At 38.7% G+C, this 18,068-nt stretch overlaps 1 protein-coding gene across 2 annotated transcripts in view; it reads left to right on the forward strand.

Annotated features, from left to right (window-relative positions):
• The window catches only part of LOC129921988 (nitric oxide synthase-like), a 74,824-nt gene that overhangs the window by 45,575 nt on the left and 11,181 nt on the right, over nt 1–18,068 (forward strand). The window contains exons 19-25 of one of the 2 annotated variants that reach the window (XM_056005602.1): nt 185–378; nt 1,465–1,634; nt 4,222–4,432; nt 7,648–7,735; nt 9,581–9,720; nt 15,288–15,445; nt 15,722–15,913. In XM_056005602.1, coding sequence (XP_055861577.1) covers nt 185–378; nt 1,465–1,634; nt 4,222–4,432; nt 7,648–7,735; nt 9,581–9,720; nt 15,288–15,445; nt 15,722–15,913 — 1,153 coding nt within the window. Of the gene's footprint in view, nt 1–184; nt 379–1,464; nt 1,635–4,221; nt 4,433–7,647; nt 7,736–9,375; nt 9,516–9,580; nt 9,721–15,287; nt 15,446–15,721; nt 15,914–18,068 lie in introns of those variants that run through there. The other variant, XM_056005603.1, reaches the window with a different exon arrangement.

The following is an 18,068-nucleotide window of genomic DNA, read 5'->3' on the forward strand; positions in this document are numbered from 1 at the left end:
TATTCCTTCAGGAAAGTACTACATTACCGGAAGTAATGGCCTCGAAGCAGTGTTCGAACTAATCATATTTTCACTAATGTCTTAATGAATCTCAAAATTGTAGGAAAATTTAATTTCGAAAAGTCTTTAAAGCGTTTTTTTTTTTTTTTAAAAAAAAAACTTTTTGTTTTTGTTTCAATTTCAGTCGGCAGACGTTTCTGATGAAACTGGACACTCACGGAGCTATGGAACTGATGTACTCTCCAGGTGATCATATCGGGATATTTCCAGCCAACTCCTCGGAGTCTGTGGATGCCATCTTGGAGCGCGTGGCTGCTTGTCCAAACCCGGACAAAAATATCGAGCTCCATGTTATGAATGAAACCGTTGACCTTAAAGGTCAGTCGTCAATTTATAGTTTAATTAAAGATGCTGTGATTTCTTTTCTGGCTGAAAAAAAAAAAAAAAAAATTCGCTTATCCACTTTTAAAAGTCCAGAGACAGATGAGATGACATGCCTAGCAAAAAATAACATTCCATTGCCCTGATAACACATTCCGCTATTTTCTCCTGAAGTCACTTAATTTCAGGGTATTTGGAGAAATCGTCAACTACCAGCAAGTAGTCCGCCATTCGAACAAAGAAGTAATTATTTCATCATGTTAACTAAGTTGCATTGTAGTTTAAAGAATTTGTCCATCGCTAACCGCAGACATTCAGACATTAAAGGTCATTCATCCATTTAGAGTTGAATTCAAAGTGTTGTGATATGTCCATCGCTAACCGCAGACATTCAGACATTAAAGGTCATTCATCCATTTAGAATTGAATTCAAAGTGTTGTGATATCTGCCTGATCATAAAAATTCGCACATCCCCTGCAAGAGTCCTGAGAACTCCTCAATAGCCCTGTGCTATTTTCAAACGGTATGTGGTGGTACCACTCTTCCTAAGAGGCCTACAGTCCACGTCAGAATGAATCGACCTAATAAAACATCCATTCGTATCTGAATCTTTCACTCTCTACTAATGTCTGGATTTTTCATTCCTTCTCTTCTTCTTTCTATCACTTTTTTTCTCTATTTTCTCTCTCTCTCTCTCTTTCAGCCTTTCTTTTTCTCCATATTATCGTACGTGTTTCTTTTTCTCTCTTTCTCTAACACTGTGTCTCTTTTTCTCTCTTTCTCTAACACTGTGTCTCTTTTTCTCTCTTTCTCTAACACTGTGTCTCTTTTTCTCTTTTTCTCTAACACTGTGTCTCTTTTTCTCTCTTTCTCTAACACTGTGTCTCTTTTTCTCTCTTTCTCTAACACTGTGTCTCTTTTTCTCTCTTTCTTTCTCTAACGCTGCTTCTCTTTTTCTCCTTTTTTTTTTTTTTTTTGAATGTTAAAAAAAACGTTTCTCTCTAACTACAGTCGCTGAAACAAAATGCTGAAGGATTATTTTCCCTTAATTTTCTTTTCTTGCAATGTTTCTTTCTTCTCAGGTTTAAGTAAAACCTGGAAGCTATATGAAAAAATGCCGTTGTGCAGTTTGAGGACCGCTCTGACGTACTTGCTAGACATAACCACAATGCCGTCTCAGGACTTTCTGCTGGCCATGTCTTTTATGGCTTCCAATGAACAGGACAAAGATAGACTAAACCAACTGTGCACGGTAAACGAAGAGACCTTTTCAATCCATTTTTAGAGGCTATGTTTGATCCCGTTTGTGGGCGTTAACTGCTGCATAAACGTAAACTCAAACTTAAACTTAAACTCAAACTTAAACTTAAACTTAAACTCAAACTCAAACTCAAACTCAAACTTAAACTTAAACTTACACTTAAACTCAAACTCAAACTCAAACTTAAACTCAAACTCAAATTTAAACTCAAACTTAAACTCAAACTTAAACTCAAACTTAAACTCAAACTTAAACTCAAACTCAAACTCAAACTTAAACTTAAACTTAAACTCAAACTCAAACTTAAACTTAAACTTAAACTTACACTTAAACTCAAACTCAAACTTAAACTTAAACTCAAACTCAAACTCAAACTTAAACTTAAACTCAAATTTAAACTCAAACTTAAACTCAAACTTAAACTCAAACTTAAACTCAAACTTAAACTTAAACTTAAACTCAAACTTAAACTTAAACTTAAACTCAAACTTAAACTTAAACTTAAACTCAAACTTAAACTCACTTTGTTTTCCTAACCCTAACCCTAACACCCAGTAAACACAAACCCTATATATAAACACACACACAGAGCATATAACCCCCACTGGGGTTGGAGTGAAACCTAACTGTTATAATGTGTGTGTGTTTCTATGGTGACGGTGGGAAGAAGTTAGCGATTGGTTTTGAATGATGCAACACTGATGGCATTGTCGTCACTTGGTTTTAGTTAGGGGAGACGACTCCAGAACGTGAGACCGAAAGGCTGTGTTATTGTAGAGAGTTAGATTTTGTTAATGAATATTATTGCTAAAGTCTATTACAGTTTTTTTTATCTCGTTGCAACTTGATTTTGTTTATAGTGGGTTCCAATATCAATAATTAGCTAATATTATATAGAAAGTCCGGTAATTTTGTTTACAAACTATTATTTCTGCATTAAACTTGGACGCACCTCCCCCCACTCAAAGGGTTAGGGTGTGGAGAGCAGTAGATACAATCGCTCCCCCCCCCTTCCAACCGAATCACCCAACATACTAGAAGGGGGAAATATAATATACAAATCTGAACACATTTTTTTGAGATGCCGTATTCTCTGTTTTCCCTAATTCTCTGTGGACACTATCAAACGCTTTCTTGAAGTCTACGAAACTGATCGTTAGCCGTTGTTGGTACTCAAGACTTTGTTCTTTGATATTTAGTAGAACGAAGATCTGCTCTGTACATGTTCTGCCCATTTGGAAACCTGCTTGGACTTATACGATGGAGAGTCTTTGTGTCATTTCTGCATGCAGCTGCTTGTGCATCTTGACCCTTCTGCTCATTCCAGTGCCGTTTATCTCGCCGACAGCTTTCAGATCTGCTTCCCTCTAGGCTTCTTCCGCTAGGCTGCGATCCTGTGTTGCATTTTTCTGGTCTCGTCTACGTTTGGCATATTTCCTCTCATCGATCAATTTCCATGTTCTGTATTGTATTCACCGTTCCTTGTATGAACTTCTCCTCCTTCCGATAGCTTCTTCCGCGCACCCAATAGTGGTATCTCTGAAGTTGGCCCACTCTTCTTCAAATGTCCATATATCTGCAAAAGCCTCGAAGCGGTTCTTAAGTTTCAATTGGAATTGTGCTGCAATATTGCAATCTTTGAGCTTATCTACATTAAATGGGCGGGGTCGTGTGGCTCGTTTTGGTTGGCGTTTCAGTCGGAGCTTACATTTGCCACTGACAAGGTAGTGGTCTGAGCTGATATCCGCTCCTCTGTGGGTCCGCGAGTCTAATAGAGATTACCTCCATCGTTTGGAGATGCAAATGTAATCTATCTCGTTGAAGGTTTCTGCATTTGGTGATCGCCATGTTTTTTTGTGTATTCGTTTGTGCTTAAAATATGTGTTTCCAATTGAAATCATGTTGGATGCGCAGAAAGCAAACAAGCGCTCGCCATTATCACTGATGTCTTCTGCAGAGCCTTATGGTCTCATTACGTATTCAAAGCCAGTTTTTCTGGGTTTGATTTTGGCATTTAAGTCTCCCATCAGTAGAATTAAGTCATGGCTGGGTGTTTCATCAGGTGTTGTTTGAAGTTGGTTATAAAAATTATCTTTGATGTTATCTTCTGCATCTCTGCGGTCTCTGAATGATTTCCAAGCAATTAGGGCTGAGGCTGCTATTTTAGACATGATGACGCCTGCACCACCAATGTGTTCTGTATCGTTTCCTGAGTATATTATGGTCTTTCCATTATTGATTATTTGTCCACTTGATGTCCACCGCATTTCGCAAATCCAACTGTTAAATGTTTAGAAAAATCGTTAGAGCCGTGATTGATAACCTACGTCCAGGTTCCGCCCTTCATTAAGTTGTGACTTGAATAGAGGTATTGTAAACAAAAAAAAAGGTATTCTAATAGTTTTTCTTGTTTGTTATGTTGATGTTAAGTAAGTCAATAAACTAGCCTAATTAGTCTCCCGTTGTATTTTTTTATTTTTTCTAGTTATTATATAATATTTATTTTAGTTTTTGGTGGGGCCCATTACGGGCAAGGCACTACGAAGCCACACAATTTTTTTTTTCCACGCGTTCACAGAACCAAAAAGCCTACGAGCAATTTAAGTTTCACCAGAACCCAACTCTGCTTGATGTGCTGAACCACTTCCCCAAGGTCAAGGTCCTCCCAGCTCTGCTCCTCACCATGCTGCCTGCGTTACAACAGAGATACTACAGCATCAGCAGTTCCCCGCAAATGTTTCCCGGTCAAATTCATGTAACTGTAGCAGTAGTTGCGTACTCTTTGCAAGGTTAGTCTTTTTATATCCCGTTCAAACCTTTGTAACTAATCGTAACAAACCTCAAAATGTCTTCATTTCATGCTAGTATTTTTATTTTTTTTTAACTGAAAACCTGGTGGCAGTCTATAAAAACAATGGGAGAAAGTCCAGTCGAAGCGAGGAAACGACACAATTTCGCACGTAGGATATCTCTATGTTTTTGAAGTTCTGGCGATGTGAACTTATAAATGAATGTAGAGCTTGTCTAAACACAGATGCTGTAAACTTGTGTTTAAAAATGTAAAATAAACAGATTTTTTTTCACTATATTAATAAGTATACCATAATAAACAAAGTGTACGTTCTAACCCCCCCCCACACACACACACGAAAAAAAGTCTTAATAACTTTGACTATTTCATGCACGCATACTGTAAAATATGGATGGCAGCCTGGTCTTGTGTAATATTAGTGATTAAACAATAATTAAATAACAAACTTCAATACCAAAAATAAAGGACAAAAAATATCTCTTGTGCTGTACATGATAAATACGTTCGACACAAACATACGTACAAAACAGAGATATGTCTCATTCTTTAAAAAAAAAATAATAATACAATGAACGTAAAATATGTCAGCAAAACATTTCGCGCCAAAACGTCCCATGCGCCAAAACGGCTGCACCAAATATTCGCGCCAAAACGGCAGCGCCAAAAAACGGCAGCGCCAAAAACGGCAGCGCCACAAATGTCCTGATTCGTGGAGTACAAAGAGTAACATAACAAGAAAATTCGAATTGAACTAAAGGCTTTTTTTGTTTTTTTTTTAATTAAATATCATTTTCTGAACGTACATTTCTCATGATGGTATCTATGGTAATGAAGAGAAAAAGTATTGACTACTTTGAGTATGTCACAGTCCCAGTTGACATTGGTGTCACAGTCCCAGTTGACATTGGTGTCACAGTCCCAGTTGACATTGGTGTCACAGTCCCAGTTGACATTGCCCTGATCTATTGTTCACGTCATGTTAAGAGGTTAAAAGACACGTGGAATTCCTGATGTAGAAAACAGGAAGTAGAATGAATAAAGTTGACTTTGAGTGCAGTCAAGTCAAAACTCAGTCAAGTGGTATACTTTGGGCGGGTGGTCAAGTAATATATTTTGCTCCGGGAGGGACAGTAGCGACTTAGAAAAGTCGAGTAGTAATTTCAGTTAGATAGTAACTTTTAGGCAGTTGATGCCAGTGGTCTTTTTGAGACATGTATTATTATTCTGGATTATTCTGTACAGTGTTACCCGCTGAGATGCGGACGTGATTTGTAACTAACATATATTGGATACATTTGATACCGCTGTTATGCGGATAGGGTTGTTTATTATTTCTTGACTTGTAGCACTAACAAGGAGTGCAGTATTATTAGTATTGTTTTAAATAAATTCTATATTTGTCTGCTGAAACGGACTTAAGTCAATTTGTGGTATCTATGTTTGTCACGTGTTAAGAAGTGCTCCAGGAAGCACGAACCCAGCATTCCACGACAGTCGCTTTCTTCAACATTACACCATCTAACCTTTTACAGAGTATAAGTAGTCTAAGTATAATTTATAGTCACAAAACTTGGACTGTATTTGTCTACTGCATCTGAGGGTGACGTAAGCTGTGAACTGAATGTTCTAGAAGTTTGTATGTCCTTCACCTATCCCTTAGTCTGTTGGGCCCTTGAGGAACCACACAAGATTTGTCGAACGTCTTTCTCCATTCCTCTCTGTCTTTCACCTTGGATTTAACCTCCTTCAATGGCAGGCACGTGCATTCTTTTATGTTGTCCTCCCATCGCTTGCTCTGTCTGCTTCTTCTTTTTTTTCTGGTACTGTTCTCTGAAGGAAGGTTTTTGCAAGCCCTGAAGGCCTTGAAATATGGCCATAGAGTGTTAGTTTGTTAGTTTTTACTATAGTTAGCAGGTCATCGTGTGGTCCCATCGCTGCGGATACCTTTCTCTCTAGCTCTTGGTTTGTGATGCGGTCTTTGAATGTGATGCCAAGGATCCTTCTGTAACATTTCAGTTCCGTTGCTAGGAGCCTCCTCTCTAGCTCTGCAGTCAGCTTCCAAGACTGACAAGCATCTAAAAATGTGGCCATGACCAGGGAGCGCATCAGTCTGATTTTGGTGCCGAGGGCTATGGCTTTGACTTTCCATATTGTTTTGAGTTTCGCAAATGCTGCTGTGGACTGTGCAATTCAGACCAGTATGTTTATTTTGATAAAGTTTAATAAAGAAGAAAGAACAGAACACAGATGTTTCTTCCGTTTGTTGTCCAATTATGTGTATACATCTCCGGCAAGATGATACATGTCACGATCATCAATGGTGTTGATGTCACAATCTAAGATGATCCTACTGTCACAATCAGACTTGAACTATATTGCACCATCAATGGTCGTAATTGCCGAGGATCTTGAAATGATCTTTCGATAAGATGATCGTATAGAAGTAGACAGATCTATGTTGATGATACGATCATACAGAATGTTGCCAATTGATAAGAGGATCATCTAGGTCTAGGAGTTACAACTTGACAAATATGATCTAAGTACGATCTAAATTCAATGAAGAAACTTCTCTCCGTTCAAAAACAATTACTTTAATTAATAACTTGAAAACACTATACACAAATAGTTACAATAGTTAAAATGTACTTGAATAACTGATCTATTCAATAATATATCTGAGTCTTGATACGAATAAAATATATATTCTTAACTACATACAAGTTAGATCTTATCCCTACAAATATTTACAACCGACTGAAGCTATTTTGCATCTTCGCCCCGGTTTCAGCTCGTAGTCACGTGATCAACAACTTACTCCTCCCAGACCAACCAATCATTGCAGTCTAAGGTTTCCCTGCTATTTCGAGCTAAGTCGGCGAACATCTCAAAACTGTTACCATATATGGTCATAGTGTACGTGACAATACAGTTTGAACCATTATTAATAGAAGAAGAAATATCAGGCAATAAAGGAACAGAAATAACCGCGACCATAATCTTTTAAACAGAAGAAAAATAAGCTAGGCCTTCCTGTCATACACAATAAGTACATGAACTGCTTAATTAACTTTGCAGACTGCCCAAGTTCATATCATGTAATTAGTTCCTGTTGACTGTGTTTACTTAATTTTCAAAATAAAACCAAATGTGATAGGAAGTCATGACTCTAGAATGTTACACATTTTCCAGATGGTTCGGGCTCAGTCCGGGAAGGTGTTTGTTCCAACTGGCTCAATCGATGTCCACCAAAAACTGTGGTGCCGAGTTTTGTTAGATCGTAAGTGTATTGGTGTAAATGTTTGAACGAATAGTAAACGAAGACTCACAAGCATATAAAAATGTGGCCATGACCAGGGAGCGCATCAGTCTGAGTTTGGTGCCGAGGGCCAAGCTTTTGTCTTTTTATTATATAAGTTTTGAAAGGGCTGCCGTGGACTGTGCTATTCAGGCCAATAGTTCAGGTTTCGTTCCCTCATCTGAGACAATAGCTCCGAGGTATTTGAAGCTGCTAACACTAGTCAACTTTTTACCTTTATTGCTGATGTCCCTTTTAAAGCCTTGTTTGCCTACTATATGTTGCGGAAGTCTTGTCAATGCGCATCACCAGGTCAGCTAGTTCTTCTTCTGTCCCTGCTAGGCCATCAATGTCATCAGCGAAGCGCGAGTTAATAATTCTTCTTCCTCCAATGCTAACAGTACCTTCATATCACTCGAGAGGATCTTCCATTATCCTTTCAGGGAAGATATTGAAAAGTGTTGGTGATAGTAGGCAGCCTTGTCTTACTCCAACTGTGGTTTTGAACCAGTCCCAAACATTATTGTTGAAGTACACCGCACTGGTGGCATCCTTGTAGAGGTTCTGGATATTAATTATGTTTTTATTTATGTTTTAGACAAGGCCGCAGCCTAACAGAACAAATTCTAAACCCCTGATTACTCTGTGAAAATATCTCCAACACCAAGAGAATCTTTTCCATGCCTTTATTGACTTCAAGAAAGCTTTCGATCGAGTATGGCATGTGGCACTCTGAGCGACTATGGAAAAGTCCAATAAATGTACCGGGTTATCCTGCTGAATAAGTCTTACTATTTAGTCTATATTTATTGCTTAACTCTTAACTAAATATCTCACAAGAACCTTAATTTAATCAATGTCGTAAAGAAGAAAATACACGAACTAAAGCTTGGCTAATTAGTCTATAGTGGCTAAGAAGATAAGTTATAACGCTTTACAGTTATAGATCTAAGTCACAAATTGGTTTGTGCACACTTACCTCTGTAACATCTTCTATGACAATATAGTTTCCATTCATGATTTGCTGTAAATGTAACCACAATAAATCTTCGGGGATGGTTTCTTTATATAGTACAAAAATCTACCGGAAGTCACTTTACCCTATAACCAAGGACGCCTCGGTGAACGGGACTTATTCAAATGAAAAATATAGGCTTAGTGCGCAAAGTTTGCAGTCCATGTATATATAGTCTATGATGTAAACGTGTCAACAAAACATTTTCAAGGGCTTCCATTCAGTTTCATTTATGACTATAAATACGGTAAGCTTCAAGAATGTAAACACTAGACTAGTTCTTATCTATATGAATAGCATGTGGTAGACGTGTTAATAGACGGGGCTGTACTAGTAAAACAAGGAAGAAATAATCGACCTAGAGTAGAGCATAGAGAATGAAGTCGGGTACGTGCATTTTCAGCTGCCATGTTGGTAACCCTTTCGACCTTCTCTTCATGAGCGTTGCATGTATCGTCTTCTAAAGGCCTGTCGATGGAATATTATAAAGTGTAGTAGGCCTATACATTGGCTTAATCAGGATTCATTCTCAGGAGGGAAAGGGTTTAAAAAAAAATGGTCCATTGTTTTTTAATCTAACATTTTTTTTAAATTTTTTTTTTTTTAGGATCTAACATTCTCTGGTTCTTTGGTTATGAAGGGAGAAACTGCCGTATTAATGGAAGGAAGTAGGCTTAAGGCGCGTATGATAGTTTAGCCTCCAAGCATTAGAATTGTTATTCCATTTTGTATGCACTCATTCTAAAACAGCTCAGAGTTAACCATACCTCCTACTTAAGGTACTCTTTACTAATTATTATAATATAATCCAGGACATCGACATTTCACTTACCAGACCAACCTTCTGTCCCGGTGATAATGGTCGGGCCTGGTACAGGGTTAGCTCCCTTCAGATCTTTCTGGCAACAGAGGAAGATTGATATGCTTATGCATACAAAGAGTGGTGCCCTTGGTAAGTTTTTTAGGTGAATTGTTTCCCTTGATATTGTTTCGTTTGTTGAAATGTTGCCCCTGGTATGTTTTTTTGGGTAAGTTGTTGCCCTTGGTAAGTTTTTTGGTGGAGTAGTTGCCCTTGGATTTTTTCCGGTGAAATAGTAACTCTTGGTAACTTGTTTTGGTGAATTCTTTGTAGTTCATTATGGTTGAATCGTTGGTTATTACGGTGGGTGCGCAGCGAAGTGTGAATGTGGAATGGTGGGAATGTGTGTTGAAAGAGAGCCGGAAAAAGACCCAGAAAGAAACATTTTTTAACGTTGTGCATTCTGTAAGCTTGATTGAAATAGTAACAAAAGGAAAGATTCATATTGAATGGTGTTTTAATAAGTCAATAAAAGTTTCATTATCACATGACATTGCTATTACTAGGCCATTGACAAGCTACTCAAATATGCTTCTGTAATTTAAAAGGTTGGTATAATGTGTAATCTAATCTTGTTGCGCTTTGGCATTTCTATAAGATACAGCATAGCTGAGAAAAAATATTTATATCAGCGACATATCTGAAGCTACTCTGCAAAATCTGCTAACATACGGAATAACTTGTTGGATGTCATTTAAACTGTTGGGCCGCCTAGAAATAACTATAAAGAGGGCATCAAAAATCACACGCACAACATTAGGCCTACCATATTTGAATGAACTGTATGAACAGAAATGTCTAAGAACAATCGGAAAACTCTTGTAAGACAACGGCCACCCGCTCCATCATAACTACGTCAGATCGTCGCGAAGTGAGCGACTTCTGTCATATCAAGACAAGAACAGAGCGGTACAAAAACTCGTTCGTACCTTACTCGGTCAGACTATATCAATGCCACTCGTTGATCAGGAAACATGAAAAGGACCAAGATGCCTGTGTGTAGTCGCTGAATAAACTCGTTATGTAGTGTCTGTTCTATTGATGTGTATGTTTCTGTTGTGTTGTTTTTATATGAGAAAAGAGTCCTTGTAATCACAACACATTTCCATATGGATCAATAAAGCAGTCTTAGTCTTAGTCTTATTCAGCAGTCTTAGTCTTAGTCTTATTAAGCAGTCTTAGTCTTAGTCTTATTCAGCAGTCATAGTCTTAGTCTTATTCAGCAGTCTTAGTCTTAGTCTTATTCAGCAGTCTTAGTTCTTAGTCTTTTTCAGCAATGCAATGTCAAGCAAAATCCAGACCTGCATATTTTGCAACACCTGATGCAGACAAAGCCATTTTCCGATGGGTGAGGAGGATTATGTTTTCTGGGGTGGCACAGTTGTAGTGCGAGGTGGGTGACCGACCGTGACACACGGTCAAGAGAAGTGTACCTGTTCCGTTGGTGGACTGGAGAGTAGTCACGTGGGGCGTGCTGTCAAACAATTAGAACGAAAACATCTAGCGGATGCCTTGTGTCTTTGGCATAGACTTTTCTAAAGGCGTGTACGCAGTCTTTTGGCATAGACTTTTCTAAAGGCGTGTACGCAGTCTTTTGGCATAGACTTTTCTAAAGGCGTGTACGCAGTCTTTTGGCATAGACTTTTCTAAAGGCGTGTACGCAGTCTTTTGGCATAGACTTTTCTAAAGGCGTGTACGCAGTCTTTTGGCATAGACTTTTCTAAAGGCGTGTACGCAGTCTTTTGGCATAGACTTTTCTAAAGGCGTGTACGCAGTCTTTTGGCATAGACTTTTCTAAAGGCGTATACGCAGTCTTTTGGCATAGACTTTTCTAAAGGCGTGTACGCAGTCTTTTGGCATAGACTTTTCTAAAGGAGTGTACGCAGTCTTTTGGCATAGACTTTTCTAAAGGCGTGTACGCAGTCTTTTGGCATAGACTTTTCTAAAGGCGTGTACGCAGTCTTTTGGCATAGACTTTTCTAAAGGCGTGTACGCAGTCTTTTGGCATAGACTTTTCTAAAGGCGTGTACGCAGTCTTTTGGCATAGACTTTTCTAAAGGCGTGTAAGCAGTCTTTTGGCATAGACTTTTCTAAAGGCGTGTACGCAGTCTTTTGGCATAGACTTTTCTAAAGGCGTGTACGCAGTCTTTTGGCATAGACTTTTCTAAAGGCGTGTACGCAGTCTTTTGGCATAGACTTTTCTAAAGGCGTGTACGCAGTCTTTTGGCATAGACTTTTCTAAAGGCGTGTACGCAGTCTTTTGGCATAGACTTTTCTAAAGGCGTGTTAGCTGTCTTTTGGCATAGACTAAAGGCGTGTACGCAGTCTTTGGCATAGACTTTTCTAAAGGCGTGTACGCAGTCTTTTGGCATAGACTTTTCTAAAGGCGTGTTAGCTGTCTTTTGGCATAGACTAAAGGCGTGTACGCAGTCTTTAGGCATAGACTTTTCTAAAGGCGGGTACGCAGTCTTTTGGCATAGACTTTTCTAAAGGCGTGTACGCAGTCTTTTGGCATAGACTTTTCTAAAGGCGTGTACGCAGTCTTTTGGCATAGACTTTTCTAAAGGCGTGTACGCAGTCTTTTGGCATAGACTTTTCTAAAGGCGTGTACGCAGTCTTTTGGCATAGACTTTTCTAAAGGCGTGTACGCAGTCTTTTGGCATAGACTTTTCTAAAGGCGTGTACGCAGTCTTTTGGCATAGACTTTTCTAAAGGCGTGTACGCAGTCTTTTGGCATAGACTTTTCTAAAGGCGTATACGCAGTCTTTTGGCATAGACTTTTCTAAAGGCGTGTACGCAGTCTTTTGGCATAGACTTTTCTAAAGGAGTGTACGCAGTCTTTTGGCATAGACTTTTCTAAAGGCGTGTACGCAGTCTTTTGGCATAGACTTTTCTAAAGGCGTGTACGCAGTCTTTTGGCATAGACTTTTCTAAAGGCGTGTACGCAGTCTTTTGGCATAGACTTTTCTAAAGGCGTGTACGCAGTCTTTTGGCATAGACTTTTCTAAAGGCGTGTAAGCAGTCTTTTGGCATAGACTTTTCTAAAGGCGTGTACGCAGTCTTTTGGCATAGACTTTTCTAAAGGCGTGTACGCAGTCTTTTGGCATAGACTTTTCTAAAGGCGTGTACGCAGTCTTTTGGCATAGACTTTTCTAAAGGCGTGTACGCAGTCTTTTGGCATAGACTTTTCTAAAGGCGTGTACGCAGTCTTTTGGCATAGACTTTTCTAAAGGCGTGTTAGCTGTCTTTTGGCATAGACTAAAGGCGTGTACGCAGTCTTTGGCATAGACTTTTCTAAAGGCGTGTACGCAGTCTTTTGGCATAGACTTTTCTAAAGGCGTGTTAGCTGTCTTTTGGCATAGACTAAAGGCGTGTACGCAGTCTTTAGGCATAGACTTTTCTAAAGGCGGGTACGCAGTCTTTTGGCATAGACTTTTCTAAAGGCGTGTACGCAGTCTTTGGCATAGACTTTTCTAAAGGGGTGTACGCAGTCTTTGGCTAGACTTTTCTAAAGGAGAGTACGCAGTCTTTTGGCATAGACTTTTCTAACGGCGTGTACACAGTCTTTTGGCAAAGACTTTTCTAAAGGCGTGTACGCAGTCTTTTGGCATAGACTAAAGGCGTGTACGCAGTCTTTTGGCATAGACTAAAGGCGTGTACGCAGTCTTTTGACATAGACTTTTCTAAAGGGGTGTACGCAGTCTTTTGGCATAGACTTTTCTAACGGCGTGTACTCAGTCTTTTGGCATAGACTTTTCTAACGGCGTGTACTCAGTCTTTTGGCATAGACTTTTCTAAAGGCGTGTACGCAGTCTTTGGCATAGACTTTTCTAAAGGCGTGTACGCAAAAATTGGAAGAGTTCACTAGATGTCTTTTTCACACTTTCTCCAAATCTTAGCATATTGGGAATGTGAAATTATGCAAATTGTCTGTACTGCAACAGTTATCAATCAAGCTGACATTAAAATAAACTTTATGCTGTTTTTTCAATAGGACTGGTGTTTGTCACCAGAATCTAATTAATGGGCACTGTGGAATTGGTACCCGACTTAAGTAAAGGTGGTTGGTCGTTGTGCTGGACACCCAACGCTTGTTAACCGTTGGCCAAAGAAACAAATGACCCCAACAAACTAGCGGATCCAGAACTTTAGAGTAGGGTGGGGGCGATTTTTTTCCGAATCCTAACGCCCAGAAAACCCTAACCCTGTATGAGTTATAGTCCCAAATTGAAAAATATCAGATTGAGTAAATATTGGAAAAAGGCGGCTAGGATAAGAATAATTGGGTTCAGAACTCATCTCAATTGTTACTCTTATATTGAAAATTTTTTATGAATTCGACACTTTCCAAAACAAAGTCTTTCTTAAAATAATTATGATAGATTCATGTGCCATTACATAAACTCTGTCGCCATATTTGACTATTCTGTTTTAAAACGTCACGTTTCCGTCTGGTAAAAGGAGGGAAGGGGGTGGTAGAATGAAAACGATTAATTATCGCTCTTTTTTTTAAATATAATTTCTGCTAATGATTGCATTTGGCATTAAAGAATAGGACGTGAGGCGACTCGATGTAAAAATGTAATTTATAGCATTTATAAATTATATTAGTGGACAGATTTATTTTATTTTTCAAATTTAGTAATTTCTTAACTAAAATGCAGAAAGAAAAAGTATTGGTTTGTCCGATGGGTGAAGAGTGATTGCATGTACAACCTGTGTTATATTTACTAATGATAAAATTTGAAATTAGAGTGTGGTACGACATAATATACAAATGGGCTCAAATAGCAAAATGTAGCTTATATTATATAGATATTTAACTAACTTTGTTCACAAAGTATGACTTCTGCAAAAAAAATAGGACCGCTAGAAGGCTGAGTGCGGAGGGCAGTAGATGCAACCGTCCACTTCCCATCCCACCCAATCAGCCAAGCTACCAGGAGGAGAGCGACATAATATAAATGTTATACAGTAATCCAACTAATGATTGTTCACAAACTATGATTTCTCCATAAAAGTAGGACCGCCCTCACCCTCAAAGGGTTTAGGTGGGATGGGCAGTAGAGGTATTTGCCCCCCCCCCCACCCAAACGGCCAACAGGGAAACGACATACTATAAAGATCGGTTAAAATATCAATAACAAGTTTTAATCATATAGATATTTAATTGATTCTGTTAACAAGCTGTGATTTCTACAAATAAATTGGACCGCCCCCCCCTCTCGAAAGTTTAAGGGGAGGGGGGCGGGATTGATGACATCGCCCCCTTCTGACCTCACCAAATCGGCCAACATATTTGAGTGGGGCGAAATAATCTAAAAACTAGGTTGAAACATAAATAATTAGTATATATTATTAACATAAGTAATAAATATAAATTCGGATACAAATTGTTTGACTTTATTACTAAAATTCGTCCTCTCCCCCACCCCCATCCTTTGGGGGCGATCGCCCCCCAAAAAAAAATCATCTGGCTTATAGATAGCAAGGTATAAAAGGGGATTTATTTGATGATGAAAGTATTATCTTATAAGTATTATCTTATAAGTATTATCTTATAAGTATTATCTTATAAGTATTATCTTATAGGTATTATCTTATAAGTATTATCTTATAAGTATTATCTTATAAGTAATTGAAAATTATCCTGATTTCAGAAGAAAAGAAAGATTTTTTTGGAGACATGATATTATACACTGGGTGCCGGAAGTCGAACGAAGATAATATCTATAAAGCGGAGCTGGAAGCCATGAAGAAAGATGGCGTCCTGACCAAATACAGCGTCGCCTTCTCTCGAGAGCCTAACAGTAAAAAAGTGAGCTGATTACTTGCAATGTTTAATGTTCAGTGCCCTGCTATTTAACAAGCTAACTGATTACTTGCAGTGTTTAATTTTCAGTGCCCTGCTATTTAGTGGTGTTGGGTGTCCTGCTATTTAAAGCCTTTCTTTTCAATTCCATACTGTTTACCTACCTTTAAGTGCCCCGCGTTGCACTGCCTAACTTGGTTAACACTAAAATGCAGGGCACCAAATAGACAGGGCACATCGTGGTGGGCATAGCAGTTGGCCTCTTTCGTTTTATCTATTTAGGTTTACGTTCAAGATGACCTGCTCCGAGACGCGGCCTTAGTCTACCGGATCATTGAAGAAAAAGGCGGTCATCTCTACATCTGCGGCGACGTCATCATGGCGGAAAATGTAATTGAGACTCTAGGAGTAATTGTAGAACAGCATGGACGGATGTCTGAGAAGTCAGCCTTGGAATACTGTGAAGATCTCAAGGCGAGTCTTGATAATAGTCGACTTTAAAGAAAAATATATAAAGAGAATTTCATCTTTAAACTTAAGCTGGTGGATGATCTAATGTTTCCCGTGTAGATATCGAGGAATCTGTGAATAGTCCCGAAACATTTAACACATTCATTTGTCTCTTCTGAAACATTAGTCTGTCATTAAAAAACAACAACACTATAGTAACTAAAGTCCCTGTTTTAATCTAGATCTGTAAACAATCTATAAAGCAAGACATGTCTCTGCTGGCTTGCGGCTACACTCAAAAGCTTCAAGAGTTAACCCCAAGAGGCGACATGATACCTAATTAGTTCCCTCAAAAGAAAAAAAAAGAAAAAATCAGATTTTTATCTATTTTTTTGCTTAGTGCCCCCATCAGGGGCATTTTGTCTGTTATCGCGTCTGTCCGTCATGTTTAGATTATTCTTCTTCTTCTTCTAGCCAGCTTTATTGCTGCTGAGCTGTGAGCTCTTTTGCAGACTGTGCCAAGGAAAAAAAAGTGTGCTGTTTTCTTCAGTTGTTCAGCACTGCCGTACAAGGTGTTGGTTATGTTGGGCTGTAGTGGAAGTAGGGTCTGCCTAAGGTGGATTAGGGAGGGGCATTCAAAGAGGATATGGTTTACGGTTTCAAAGGGGTGGGCACAGTGTCTGCAAAAGGGGAGTTGTGTGGAGTTTATTTTGTTCAGGTGGTAATTTAATAGTGGTATGTGTCCTGTTCTTAGTTGGAAGATTGTAGATTGTTCTTTGCGGGGGAGGAAGTTAATACTGTCCAGTTTGTTAGGCGTAGTCATTTCTTTGTACATGGCTCTGCCTGTGTTTCCATTGGTTGAGCCACTCCTCTTTGTGATTGTTGACTAACATTGACCTTAGGGTGAGGTAGTTAACAGGTCTATCTGGTTGTTCCATAGATGAACCTGCCTTTGATAGCTTATCTGCCTTTTCATTTCCCATGATGCCAATGTGTCCAGGGATCCACTGTAGTGTGATATTGATATTTAATTTTGATATCATCTGATGGATTATCACAATGAGTGTTGTCAACTCCTTGGGCTGTTTGAGGTGCTGCTGTTAAGTGCTTGCAGATTAGATTGGGAGTCTGTAAAGACAACAATATCTGATGGTGGTTGCACTCCTTCATATAATTTGTTTTCCACTATCTGTAGTGCTATGGTGATTGCCTCAATTTCGGCTTGGAAGTTTGAGCAGTAATCGCCACAGGGTGCGCTTATCACAAAGTGTTTATTTTTAGGGAATACCAGGAAGGCACCAAGACCAGCATTGATGGTGGCTTTGAAAGCCGATCCGTCTGTATAAATATGGATAGCTGTTTTTTTTATAGCTTTCAATTGTTTCAAGCGTGCCTACTTTGAGCTCCAGTGGATTTGATTCTTTTGTTAAGGTGTTATTTAATAAATGTGTTTTGATGGCTGGTTGTTTGTAGTTTAGTCCGGGTGTAATGTTTGAAAATCTGGTAATTTTTTCTCTGTTATTGGGTAGGTGGTGTTTTAGGGCTAGTTCGTCAGTAAGTTGGATCAGAGTCCTTTGCTTTTTTTTGGTTGTTTTTCCTATTTCTCTGTGTTAGTAATTTATTAGGATGATCGTCCTCCAACCTTCTGTATCTCTCAATAGCTTCTAATGCTGCTCTGTGGCGCCTTAACTTAAGAGGTTCAATATTGGAGTCTATTTCACAGGCTGCTGTGGGAGTAGTTCTCATACCTCCACTAATTAGCCGCAAGGCTTGGTTTTGGATTGTATCTAATGATGATTGATAGGTTTTGTTGGCAGCTACTTGTATGGAGAGACAGTTATCCATTACAGATCTGACGTATCTAGTGTATAACTGTCTTTAGGTTTTCTTTTCAGCTCCCCAGGATGTTCCTGCTAGGTGTTTTATTATGTTTAATCTTTGTGATGCCTTTTCTTTTAAATCTGCCATAAAGTGTTTTAGAGACAGTCTTTGGTCTAGTTTTACACCAAGATATGTTGGATTTTCTTCTTTATTTATTGGCTGTGAGTCTATTTTTAGGATGTAGTTTCTTTTTGCTGTTTTGTTGCTGTGGCTAAAGATTGAATAAACTGACTTTTCTTTGTTTATTTCCATTTTCCATAATTTTGAATATGTGGAGATAGTTGTGAGGGCTCTATTT

This window comes from Biomphalaria glabrata, chromosome 12 (assembly GCF_947242115.1).
Source record: "Biomphalaria glabrata chromosome 12, xgBioGlab47.1, whole genome shotgun sequence".
In the NCBI taxonomy this organism is placed as follows: domain Eukaryota; kingdom Metazoa; phylum Mollusca; class Gastropoda; family Planorbidae; genus Biomphalaria; species Biomphalaria glabrata.